The sequence below is a fragment of the Limulus polyphemus genome, unplaced genomic scaffold (genome assembly GCF_000517525.1).
Source record: "Limulus polyphemus unplaced genomic scaffold, Limulus_polyphemus-2.1.2 Scaffold1553, whole genome shotgun sequence".
NCBI lineage: Eukaryota > Metazoa > Arthropoda > Merostomata > Xiphosura > Limulidae > Limulus > Limulus polyphemus.
In genome coordinates this window covers 158989-173051 of record NW_013667163.1, presented here as the reverse complement: position 1 = coordinate 173051, position 14063 = coordinate 158989, and the positions used below count along the sequence as shown (strand labels likewise).

General features: G+C 35.8%; 1 protein-coding gene across 1 annotated transcript in view; it reads left to right on the top strand.

Moving 5' to 3' along the window:
* The window catches only part of LOC111086920 (synaptogenesis protein syg-2-like), a 30706-nt gene extending 18399 nt beyond the window's left edge, over nt 1–12307 (top strand). The window contains exons 11-14 of the mRNA XM_022391728.1: nt 4484–4795; nt 6878–7156; nt 10869–11183; nt 11976–12307. Coding sequence (XP_022247436.1) covers nt 4484–4795; nt 6878–7156; nt 10869–11183; nt 11976–12307 — 1238 coding nt within the window. The remainder of the gene's footprint in view (nt 1–4483; nt 4796–6877; nt 7157–10868; nt 11184–11975) is intronic.
* The last annotated feature ends 1756 nt before the right edge of the window (nt 12308–14063 follow it).

Below are 14063 nucleotides of genomic sequence, written 5' to 3'. Positions count from 1 at the left end.
ATTCAATGAAATGTACATAAAAACTAGAAAGATTGCTCAAGACCGTTAAAATACGCGTTTCTGCTTCCCTCAACCTTACCAACCCCATCTTTATAAATTGAATACAGTAGTTAGAGCTCTATTTTTTGTCAAAAAATTCAGACATTGTAACATATAAATCCATAGAAGAAAGAAGAAAACACTTATTGAAGTATATCTTAAAAATCGAACACTCATCACCATCAGTTGGCTTATGGCGCGTGAAAGTCATGATAGTTCTAGATTTATCGATTACTCGACGAGTGGCAACTTCCATAACGGCAAGTCTCTGAAACACAAACTTGTAATAGATGTATGTAATTCAACTCTATAGGATGCGGCTAGATTCGCAGAATTACTTTAAACCTCCAAGGAGTGTAATGAAATCTACAAGCTTTATTTGAAGCTCTGAAAAATCTTAAGGCCGAGCCGATTAAGCCAAGTTAGTTGCTTCGATAATCAAAATAAATTTTAACAGCATTTTTTTATCAATTCAATTTACGTGCAGACCAGAATGCATTTAAACAGGCCCGGCATGGCCAGGTGGTGAGGGAGCTCGACTCGCAATTTGAGGGTCGCTGGTTTGAATTCCCGTCCCATCGTCCCCTTTCAGCCTAGGGGGCGTTATAATGTGACCGTCAATCCAACTATTCGTTGGTAAAAGGATAGCTCAAGAGTTAGCGGTGGGTGGTGATGACTAGCTGCCTTCCCTTTAGTCTTACACTGCTAAATTAGGGACGGTTAGCGCAGATAGCCCTCGTGTAGCTTTGCGCCAAATTACATAACAAACAAACAAGCATTCAAACATCATCATACTCCTTGTAAATGTATGTATATATATATATATGTGTGTGTGTATAATAGTTGAAGGATTTGGTATATATTTAAAACAAAAACACTGGTTTATTTAATACATTGCTTATTAATTTAAATGTGTTTGTCAATTTTCTTGAAAGCAAATTGTTTTCCATCTGTAATTCTTAATTAAACATAAGTTTCCATCCGTTCAGGACCAGACGTGGCCTTGTTATTGGGTTGCGGATCAAAGGTCTAAAGTTGGAGACATGGTGCATTGCATAAATGACATTCAACCAAGTTATTCGGTTTAGATATATATATAAAAGCCTTTGTAGCGGCTGAATGGCTGCTCTAGCTCTTGCCAGTAGGTCCGAAACAAGGTCTGGACCGTTATGTACTGTTTACGTTCAAAATTTCATCTATTAATTTCGTAAAAATTGTGAAAGTTAGAATGAAATATTCTTAACCTTCAAAAACAAAACGAAGAAAATTTCTGTAACTACTGTTACGATAGCGGAAGTCACGCGACGCTGGAAGCATGCGCCCTGGAGTTTCTAGAAGGATCATGTCTCTTCCTGGCAACTCTAGTCTTTTCTACGCGCCCTCTGTTTTAGTATATAAACAGGCAAATGAAGCGAGATAATTAAATGAATTGCAGACAGGCAGAGACAGAGACGGACAAGTGAGTCAAGCACGGTAGCAACCGTAAGTAAAGTGCGTGAATCGTTGTGAATTATAACGTGAGTTGAAGTTAAAGTGACTGTGGAAATTAAGTGTATTGCAAAGTTGTATTGAGAAAGAATAAACTAGTTTTCTTTAAGAAAGGAATTGTATCGCAAAAGTTTCATCCAAAGAAATTATACGGGAAATTAACAAACGACCAGAGATGTAACACTACTATAACATCAAAACTATCATTGAAAAAAATACTACTTTTGCTGTTTACTTTCAATGTAAAAGTAAAAAAAAAAATAAAATAGTACATATTTTCATTGCCAAAATAAATATGAATTTACATATTCGTGCCATTAACATTATTATATGCGTGAATTTATTACAATGTTGTTGAACATAATGCGTCCATGTTTAGATCCCATGAACCTTAGATTGCAAGCGCCGTAACCACCAGACAATGCTAGGCCCAGTGAAAAGTGAATTTACTCAAGTATTACATTTGTCAAATAAAAATTATACTGCGCATGCTTGTTGTCTATTTCCATATGCGATACAAATGGTTATAAACTTCGGCGTAATAAGAAACTACAAGCATCTAACAACAGGTTGGTAGGGACCAATGAAAACGTAACAAGACCAGGAAACTATATTTATGTACTTAAATATAAATATTCTACGCGTGTATCAGTCTATACAGTTGTGCGTCTATCAACTTCATAGCGATTTATCTAATATTAGGCTTACAATGAGCACACACACACACACAAAATACAAATTAGCAAAGACCAGCCTCTGCGCCATCACTTGGCTTAAAACTAACATAACAGTTACAATAGTGAAGCACATCATCGTTCAGTAACAAAATTATTCAAAATAGGATATAGAAAAAACATTTTCCGGACCAATTATTGATGGGGCAAATGCTCCACCGGTTCCAGCGCCCTAGAAAGAGTAACGGTTAGGTTTCAATTTTGCTTAGAATAAAGTTTAGTAGTAGCGCTTAAGTTTTAGTTTTCTTAATATAATTTTTTAACGTACTCATGAAATACGTTTTCTGTGTTAATTTTTGTTTAATCTCTGATTTATATAAGATACCGTTTTGTACTTTGTGAACGAAAAATAAAAAAATAACATTTTCGGCAAGTACGATTTTTCCTCTCTAATATCCTGTTTTGCTGGTTTCCAAGCCCACATTTTTCCCCCAAAAAATAAGATGTTATTTACGTCATTTTTATCTCGTTAAAATTGTTCACTCTATTTTCATTCGATCTTCTGCTATGTTCTGTAATGATAAATCGAATTAAGTATTCTCTGGGAGTTTTTCTGTTGAGGAAAATGGATGCTTTCCTTACGCATGCGCAACCAATGTTACGAAATTTGCTTTTCGATGTACAAACATAATTCAATTTCACTTGCGTTATTGACGGTTGCGTAGTTTTCAGAAAAACAACCCTGCACTAATAGATAGCCTACATTATGTAGCACAACTTTAACAAATATTTGTGTGTCAGCGTGTAAAAAAACACATAACAATCCAGTAAAATTCTGTGCCATGCATGTTATTAGCCAGTCGAGAATGAATTAAATCTATATAAAGACGAAATGTGTGTTTGTTTGCACCCTAATTCCTCCGAGCCTATCAGGCCAATATCAACCAAAATTTGTATGTGAACACTATGAACTATGGGAAATGTCCTAAGGGAGTCAAAATTGAAGTTAACCCTAATTATATTTTGTAAAGCCTGTTGGTTGGTTTCTCCCAGCCTATTGAGTCAATCTTAAACAATCTTGGCAGGTTGACGCCTTAGACAATGTTGAATATTCTAAAGGGGTTCAAGGTCAAAGTATGAAAGTTGCTGGATTGTTTCTCAAACAACCATGCTTTTCTCGTGGTCAATGAGATGTAGGGTGTTCACAGGTGGGATCTCCTCAAAATCTTTATTTGTTGGTAGATGGAAAGCAAACTGTTTGTGAAGAAACTTTGTTATCAATTAAAAATGTTGAGATAAAGTTTATGTTCAAGTTATTTCTTTGAAATATATGATTGTTGTTTAACTTACGTTGTTTTAATTAAGTTTAAACATTCCCCATCAGTTGACGGATATTTCAGCTTGCGTTTAACAAATATACCAATGGTAAATATTATACATTCAATCAAACAAAATAAAAAGTTTTTTTCTTAACTATTCCTTTTCGGATCCATTTTTTACTCAAAAAAATATTAAAAGCTAATTATCGCTAATAGCACTTGGTATTAGTGCGACACAAGAACTAAACAAACTGAACGCTACCAGGTGCAACACATGGATTATACAACCATATCTGCTGCCCAGAAGGAGGGCAACCAATCAGCGACACCTGCCGCTTACGATTGACTGTCACTTTTTCATAATGTGTTCAGAGGTGAGAGAGGAAAATGTGTTCAGCGGTATCACGTCTCGAACCTTGTATCGTTAAATCTCCAATCCTACATTCTATGCACTAGGCCTCGCCTGGCACGACAACTTAAAATATTTTGAGTGCCACTCAAGGTTAAATCATCGTTAGTTAAATTTTTAGCGCAGTTTCTTCTAGTCTCGAGGAGCCATGATGAAAAAAAATATTTTGAAATATTAATGTCACACTTTCTCAAAACTGATTTTGTGTAGTTATAGTATTTTGGCACTAGTGTATAAAGTTCAAATCATAAATAATATTCAACGTTAAACTGGTACACAATAAGAAACATTTTATTTAGGCCTATCTATGACCTTCAAAAAGTTGACAACTCTACATATTTCGACGTTAGAACGTGACGTGACTCCTGAGGATGACGTTGTAACGTCGAAACATGTAGAGTCGTCAAGTTTTTGAAGGTCATAGATAGGCCTAAATAAAATGTTTTTAATTGTGTACCAGTTTAACCTTGAATATTATTTATGATTTTGATTTTGTGTATTTCCAACTAACTATCTGTGTTTATTTTGTTGTTGTTTTTTTTCCTCCCGTCTAGATAAACCAGAATTCTTAGTTGCAGAAATGGAAAAGTTTGACGCTGTGGAGGGTGAATCAGGATCGTTTAACGTCTCAGCAATAGGAAATCCACCAATTATTGACTATACCTGGATTCGAGACGGTGAACCTGTGTTAGACGTTTCGGACAGTCATGTCTGGGAAACGAAACGAATAACCACCCATCGAGTAGTTTCAAGAGGTCCAGTCTTGGAAATTGCTGAAGTGTCAAGGAACTTTGGTGGGCAATATGTATGTGAGGCTTCCAATTCTCAAGGCACCACCAGGAGAGTTGTCCTAATCAACGTCTTGTGTAAGTCGCACCAGCTGTAGCAGATAACGACTTCTTCATTGTATAAAAAATAATATTGCATAATATATAAGTCTGATAATTTCCCCGAAAGGGGGCCGAAGGCCGCCTGGAGAGATCACCTGTTTTAACCACTCGCACCGCTATAAAGTACTGCATTATCTGTCAGTCAGTGATTAGACACTAAAATTACTTCACAAAAGGTACGCTCAACGTTGCAATTTATACTGTCGTGACGTCAGTAAAACGTGCGCATGCCATGAATCACGAGAAGAATTTTGCACTCCGTAGACTACAACACGGCATACCATACAAACTTCAAAAGCAAGAAATAAAAATAGCTGTTACTCTTAATTTGGGTTTTATTTACGGTTGAAACAGAACTCTTTCGGGGACCCTGCAGAAGCACATCTAGTACACAAGAACTACGTAAAGTATGTCCTTGGTCAAGATACTGGGCGTTTCATGATGCAACTTGGCAATGTTTGGATAATTGTCTAGTGAGTTCTCAGTTATTGATACTCATAATACTTCCCAAATCATAACATAACGTTTTGGTCCATCTCGGCTGTTCCATCTTTTAAACTAAATTTCAGGAAGAACAAATATCTTATTTACGTGACTTCAAACTAGCTAGCCGTCCCTAGGACTACCTGCTGTACGTCCCTAGGGCTACCTGCTAGCCATCCCTAGGGTTACCTACAGGCCGTCTCTAGGGTTACCTGCGCTAGCCATCCCTAGGGCTACCTGCTAGTCGTCCCCAGGGCTACCTGCTAGCCATCCCTAGGGTTACCTGCTAGCCGTCTCTAGGGTTACCTGCACTAGCCATCCCTAAGGCTACCTGCTAGTCGTCCCTAGGGTTACCTGCTAACCATCCCTAGAATTACCTGCTAGTCGTCTCTAGGGCTAACTGCTCTAGCCGTCCTAATTTTCAAGTGACAGACTCTAATGGAATAGTAAAATTTAACCATCAGTCTGCAGATACGCTTGCATCAATGAACTTCAATGTATAAATGAAATTAATGACATAACGGTTTCAGGTTGGCATAACGGTTTCACCGTTTATGTGATCAGAATAAAATGTATTCGTAAATTATTTTAGAGGCATTTAGTAACACTAGTTCGATCAAAATATCAATCTTTAAATTGATGTAATCGCTGTTGTTTGTTTGATTTCTTACGACAAAGGCATTGTTATCTTCGATTTCCTTGCTACGCATGCGCAGTGTCACACAATTTTGCATGCGAAATATTCCAAATGCGATGGACTTGGGAAAGTATACAGCAGCGTTTAATGTTTGTCGAACGTGGTTATACATTTAAAAATATTAATTAGTGTCATTGTAATTTAAAAATCATAGTGAATTATATCTAGTTATAGGTATAATGATATTTAATAATAATTATGTATATTTGTCGGATAAAAATATAACATATAATATGAGTCTGACCTAGTTACACATACAACGATATTCATTGTGTATCAATCTCAGATAGAAACATATGAGTCAGATTAATTACACATTCAACAATACTTCTGTACTCAATGTGTATCTGTGTCAGATGCACACACAACAATAAATTTAATGTGTGCTAGGTCCCGCTACACATACAACAGTACTTCTGTACTCAATGTGTATCTGTATCAGATACACACAGACAGAACAATAAATTTAATGTATGCTAGGTCCCGTTACACATACAACAGTACTTCTGTACTCAATGCGTATCCTCGTCAGATACACACAGACAGAACAATAACTTTAATGTATACTAGTTCCAGTTACACATATAACAATACAACTGTACTCAATGTGTATCATAATCAAAGATATTGATGACTCATAAAACATTGATTTGATCATCTTCAGAAGTATCTTCATTAAATTAATAATTTTCAAATTATCAAACCACACCCATTTTCTAGATGCCATTCAGTAATCACGAGTCTTGAAAAACAAAGAAAGCTGGAAGACGAGAGATTCTGTAAGCGTGATCAGTATTCGCGTGGTGTGCGAGGCCTGATCAGAAACATTATTATAAAGTTACTAATCATACTTAGAGAGCATGTGTTTTGTTTTTTAGACGAAGCATCCGTGACGAGAGTAAATCCTCCTACCTACGTGAGTGAGGGAGATGATGCCCATTTCCAGTGTGAGGCTACAGGAAATCCTTTGAGAGAAGACACCATCCGCTGGAATCGACCAGGATTTGAAAGAAAGAGAATGCAAGTCATCTCCGAAAAGGGGCGTTCGTTTCTTACCGTTTTGAACGTTTCCAAGGAGGACGCCGGTGAATTTGAATGCGTGTCTTACAACGGTATTGGCGAGGAATCTACGGCTCGTGTTCTGCTTGTTGTCAAGTGTGAGTCGTGAGTGCATTTTAGGCCTTTGCAACATAAACCACTATCTATTTAATCATCTCATTTCCTCGTTATTTGCAAGTATAATTTTCTGAGTGGAACTTCCTCAACATTCTTCTAGAGAGACGGAAATTTACATTAGTCAAAACTGTTAATTGTTAAATACTAGGACAGTGATACACACTGCATTCCTTCCACTTAAAGCATCATGATTTTGCAATCTTTATAAATTAAACATACTTTTCAACTTCATAGTTACTTTTTAACAATAATATATGCTACTTTTTAACCACGATGGATGCTACTTTTTAATCATGATAGATGCTATTTTTTAACCATGATGGATGCTATTTTTTACCCATGAAGTATGTTATTTTTTAAACATGATATATGCTACTTTTTAACCATAAAGTATATTACTTTTTAACTATGATGGATGCTAATTTTTAACCATGATGGGTGTTAATTTTTAAACATGATAGATGCTACTTTTTAACCATGATAGATGCTACTTTTTAAACATGATAGATGCTAGTTTTAACCATGAAGTATATTACTTTTTAACCATGATGGATGCTAATTTTTAACCATAATGGATGCTAATTTTTAACCATGATAAATGCTACTTTTTAAACACGATAGATGCTATTTTTATTCATGAAGTATATTACTTTTTAAACATGATATATGCTACTTTTTAACCATAAAGTATATTACTTTTAACCATGATGGATGTTAATTTTTAAACATGATAGATGCTACTTTTTAACCATGATAGATGCTACTTTTTAAACATGATAGATGCTAGTTTTAACCATAAAGTATATTACTTTTTAACCATGATAGATGCTACTTTTTAAACATGGTAGATGCTATATTTTTAACCATGATAGGTGCTACTTTTTAAACATGGTAGATGCTATATCTTTAACCATGATAGGAGCTACTTGTTAAACATGATAGATACTATATTTTTTAACCATGATAGATGCTACTTTTTAAACATGGTAGATGCTATATCTTTAACCATGATAGGAGCTACTTGTTAAACATGATAGATACTATATTTTTTAACCATGATAGGTGCTACTTTTTAAACATGATAGATACTATATTTTTTAGCCATGAAGTATGTTACTTTTTATTAGACAAATTATAAAAAATACTTACTTTAGCCAGATAAACCTACTTTACCACTCTCATTAATACAAAATTTCATTGCTGTATGTTTCGTCATTTCGACTTCATCGGAAAGAGTCTTCCAGGAATATAGTTATAAGATGACTGATAATTGAAATGGTTAGTTAATAAGAAATGCATTCTTAGCTACGAAGGCAATGGATCATTTTTAGTCCAACGACTACAGATACCTCAATAAGCAACCGACTTAGAAATCATAACTTATTTAAGTACACAACAGAAAATTATCATCGTTTCGAAGATTGGAAATGCTTGAACACATTACCGAAAATACAAATGTGGTTTTACAAAAAATATATTTGGAAAATAGTTGCATTAAAAGAAATACATCTTAGAAACAGTTGCATGCTAGGAATTACATACTTGAAATAATTACATGCTAAGAAATACATCTTAGAAACAGTTGCATGCTAGGAATTACATACTTGAAATAATTACATGCTAAGAAATACATCTTAGAAACAGTTGCATGCTAGGAATTACATACTTGAAATAATTACATGCTAAGAAATACATCTTAGAAACAGTTGCATGCTAGGAATTACATACTTGAAATAATTACATGCTAGGAATTACATACTTGAAATAATTACATGCTAAGAAATACATCTTAGAAACAGTTGCATGCTAAGAATTACATCTTAGAAACAGTTGCATGCTAAGAATTACATACTTGAAATAATTACATGCTAAGAAATACATCTTAGAAACAGTTGCATGCTAAGAATTACATCTTAGAAACAGTTGCATGCTAAGAATTACATACTTGAAATAATTACATGCTAAGAAATACATCCTTGAAGTAGCTGCATCCTAGAAAGTACATCCTAAAAGCAGATGCAGGCTAAGAAGTACATCTTAGAAACAATTGCATGATAACAAGTACATCTTAGACACGAAACGTTTACTTCCAGTGTAATAACATACAACTATTTGCAGATTGCAACAAGTACATCTTAGACACGAAACGTTTACTTCCAGTGTAATAGCATACAACTATTTGCAGATTGCAACAAGTACATCTTAGACACGAAACGTTTACTTCCAGTGTAATAGCATACAACTATTTGCAGATTGCAACAAGTACATCTTAGACACGAAACGTTTACTTCCAGTGTAATAGCATACAACTATTTGCAGATTGCAACCTTCTTGGAAGATGTTGTAGACATAATCTTTGTTATAAACATTGTGATTAATTATCCTATGATTTCTCGTCCTCACAACTCCTACAAACATTTATTATTCTGCTTGTTAATAAGCATTATTTCCACTAACTGTGCTTTTATATTACTTAAGTACCTCGTCGGTAGCAGTGTCATACAGAGAAGTGCTTCCCAGAATGCAAATAAATCATATCTCAGTTTCGCTAGGCCCGACATGGCCAGGTGGTTGGGGCGCTCGACTCGCAATCTGCGGGTCGCGGGTTCGAATCCCCGTCACACCAAACAGGCTCGCTCTTTCAGCCGTGGGGGCGTTATAATGTGACGGTCAATCCCACTATTCGTTGGTAAAAGAGTAGCTCAAGAGTTGGCGGTGGGTGGTGATTACTAGCTGCCTTCCCTCTAGTCTTACACTGCAAAATTAGGGACGGCTAGCGCAGATAGCCCTCGTGTAGCTTTGCGCGAATTCCATAACAAACAAACAAACAGTTTCGCTAAGTTAGAACTGGTTTGAAACGCCATCTAGAATTTGATACAAAATTATGGTGTCATACTACAATCGTCAATTTGTTGTTATCTGAAAAACTTTACCTCGAGACCATTAAACACATTATTTGTGTTTGCAATTTGAAGTTTACGGATTTTCTTCTCTATTTATAGATAACAGGACATTTTTTCAAAGTTCGCTAAATTTGCCATAATTTCAAAGCATGTTGTAGACGAGTGTGTGTGTGTAGTTGGTTGAAGAAGTATATTTCTGGCTCATACTAAAGTGGTAAAATGAGTTATTTCACCGACAGGGGACATAAGGCCGCCCGGAGAGGTCACCTGTATTAACCACTCGTACCATTATACAGTAATGTGTTGTCTGTCAGTCAGTCAGTAGACACTAAAATGACGTTACATAAGGGACGCTCAATGTTGCAATTTATACTGTCGTGGCATCAGTAAAATGTGCGCATGCCATGAATCACGAGAAGAATTATGCACTCTGTAGGCTACAACACAGCATGACATATGAATTTCAAAAGCAAGAAATAAAAATAGTTGTTACTCTGAATTGTAGTATTATTTACTCTTGAAACAGAACTCTTTCGGGGACTCTGTGTGAGTACACCTAGTTATTATCAAGGAGATATCGAGGCATAAAGAAAAAGGTATCGGTTTCTGCATAAAAAAACATGTTTTTAATAAAGCATTATTATATTTTCATATTCAGTCGTCACGAGTTTTTACAATTGTTGTACCTCTGACGTTATTTATTTCATAACGAATAAAAGCATAAATGTAATTTCTGTTTTCTAAGCCAGAGTGTGGCCGAATTATTTATACATTTATCTGTTTATTTTAGTTAAGCCTGTCATTCAGAAGTCGCTAATTAACTTACAAGTTGCCGGAGAAGAAGGAAAAGCTTCACGTCTCTCGTGTCAGGCACAGGCAGCTCCGAACGTTAGCTTCGCTTGGTCAAGAGATGGTCGATTCATTCCAGAAGAAGAAGGCTTCGGCACATTGAAGTTTTCTCAACAAGATGTCAATATAGGAGGTGTTCTGTGGGAGAGTACGCTATTTATCAACGACATCGAGCCAAGCGAATTCGGAATCTACGAATGCATGGCCAGAAATGAAATGGGAAAAACCGGTATAAGAATTCAATTAAGAAAGAAAGGTTTGTAAGCTTGATGTTAATGTTGTTTCCGGTAGTACTGAGGTAGTGTTAAAAAATGCTCTTGAAGTTTGGGATTCTGTGCAAATTTTGCGAAGAATAATTTATCAATGAATGTTGTTTCCGGTAGCACGTGGGTGGTGTTGAAAATGCCTTTTAAGTTTAGGATGCTGTGCAAATTATGCGAAAACTAATTTAACAGTTAATGTTGTTTCCGGTAGCACGCGGGTGGTGTTGAAAATGCCCTTTAAGTTTAGGATGCTGAGCAAATTATGCGAAAACTAATTTAACAGCTAATGTTGTTTCCGGTAGCACTCGTGTGGTGTTAAAAATGCCCTTTAAGTTTAGGATGCTGTGCAAGTTTTGCGAAAACTAATTTAACAAAATAGAGTTTTATTCAAACTGCAGAATTACTACCGTTCTGTGAGAAAGCGAAGACTTAGAAGATGTAAACACACATTTGTATCAGCATTCTTAACTTCTGTTTTTTGTAGGCTTCTTCCTGTGTTTTGTTATTACCATTCAGAGTTAAATATTTAAAGTCATCTAATATAGTCGTGTTGCTAATTATCTTTCTTTGTTATTTGCTACAATAGTAGAGCACCTTTTCCACCATATCTGAAACACCTACAAATGTTTATCAATAGGCATATATTAGTGCAAGTACTTATGCTTATAGAGTGCATATCTAGTCTGAGACACTAAAAATAAGTAAGACTAAAACTTGATTAGTATTGATGATCTGGAGTACGTTTTTTTTTTAATTTGTTGTTTATATATATATATATATTTAAGGCCCGCCAGATCCACCTAGCGGTCTTTCTGTGGTAAACGTCACTCACAACTCTGTTTCGTTGGCTTGGAGACCAGGATTTGATGGAGGCTTTCAGCAGCAATTTAAGGTTCGATTTAAAAAGAAATCATTCGAAGAATTTACTTACAGCGATTACTTACCAGCGAACGCTTCTGGAGCTATCATCAACGGGTTGGATCCTGGAACAGGCTACATTTTTGAAATAATGTCCCAAAACGTTGCTGGTCAAAGTGACTACAGCAGTGATGTAGCATACATACAAACACGAGGTATTTTTTTAGATAATCATCGAGAATTTTATCACTGTTTATAGATCGTCTTGAAAAAAAAAGTTGAATTTACAAAATTTGTTTTCTGATTAAATATTTTATGCGTGATTTTTTGTTGTTAAGCATAAAGCTGCTCAGTGGGCCTTCGACGCAGTGGCTACCACGATTATTGAACCCCGAATTTTAACGTTATGAGCCCTCGAGCTTACTTTTAGTCCACTGAGGCATTTTGCATTAAATATGATAAATAACACTTCTAATTTTGAAATTTTCACTAGGAATCGTACCTTTAACAATAAACAGAGATGAAAGACAAAACTCAGTAGGGAAATATTATGATAATTACAGAAAAATAATTGTAAAAACTTTAAGTGTTACCCACTCTTCAAGGGGTAACTCCAAACGTTTCTTTGCTTTCACAGCACGTATATATATAACTCGACGTTTTTCTGTATTAGGTTCTACTATAAAAATAGAGTTAGAAATTAGATACTATTGTCCGTATCCTTGAAGTTACAGACTTGTTTTTCTTACGTTCACAACTGATGGGTACAGATACTTCATAAAACCAAATAGCTCTATGTTTGTCACTATGTTTAGTATCAAAAAAGAAAAAAAAAAGATTTAAAACGTTGTATGAAATAACTAATTATCTATATAAAGTACATACAGTTTGTTTGTTTGAATTTATGCACAAAGCTACACAATGGGCTATCTGTGTTCTGCCCACCACGGGTATCGAAACCCGGTTTTTAGTGTTGTAAGTCCGCAGACATACGACTGTGCCACTGGAGGGCCAAATACATACAGAAACCCAGCAACATATAATGGGGTTATCTGCGATATTTTGATTAATGTTGCTATTAAGGAACCTGCGACCAACAAAAACATGAACCTACGAGTGTGTGTGTTTGTCATAGCAAAGCCACATCAGGCTACCTGCTGTGCCCACCGAGGGGAATCGAACCTCTGATTTTAGCGTTGTAAATCCAAAGACTTACCACTGTCCCACCGGAGGATGTGAACCTACGAATAGAAAGACGTTTTTTAAAAAAGCTATGCAATATTGGAGGTATTTACCTCCGCTACCGTGGGTGTTTTTCAGCAAGATTCCTTGAGAACGGCTGAATGGATTTGGACGAAAGTTGGTATGTATTTAGACCATGACCCACTTAGAAGTGATTACATTTTGGAAGGTCAAGGTCACGAAAATCCAAAAAATCCCTATCTGTTAACATGGGGACCCATTTTTCACACTATTTTTGCTCTATAATTCATTCAAAAACCATCGGATTTTTGATGAAACTTGGTGGACATATGTAGAATATTATTTCTCATTGTTGTTCCAAAAATTGCCGTGTCCGTTGATAACAACGGGCATACGGACACATTTTCATATTTTTTTTTGAGAGCCGAATATGATCAACGCTGCAGTGGGGGAGGTATGCGCTTTTTTGACTGCCCTTTAGTATAACTAGGGCACAATACCATATCATGACACTAGGGTTAAATAAATCTCATTTAAGTGCCCCTCTAGTTATTTAATGTTTCCTTTTGTTGTTGTTATTAAGAACCAACAAATTCATGAACCCACAAATAAAAAAAAATGTATTTAAAAAGCTGTAGGAGATAATACAGTATCGCGACACTAGGGTGAAATAAATCTAAAAGCGTTATATCGTTTCCTTTTTGTGTGAATACCTAAAAAATAAAACTAGATAATCCCAGGGCCCGGCATGGCCAGGTGGTTAAGGCACTCGACTCGCAATCTGCGGGTCGCGGGTTCGCATCCCCATCCCA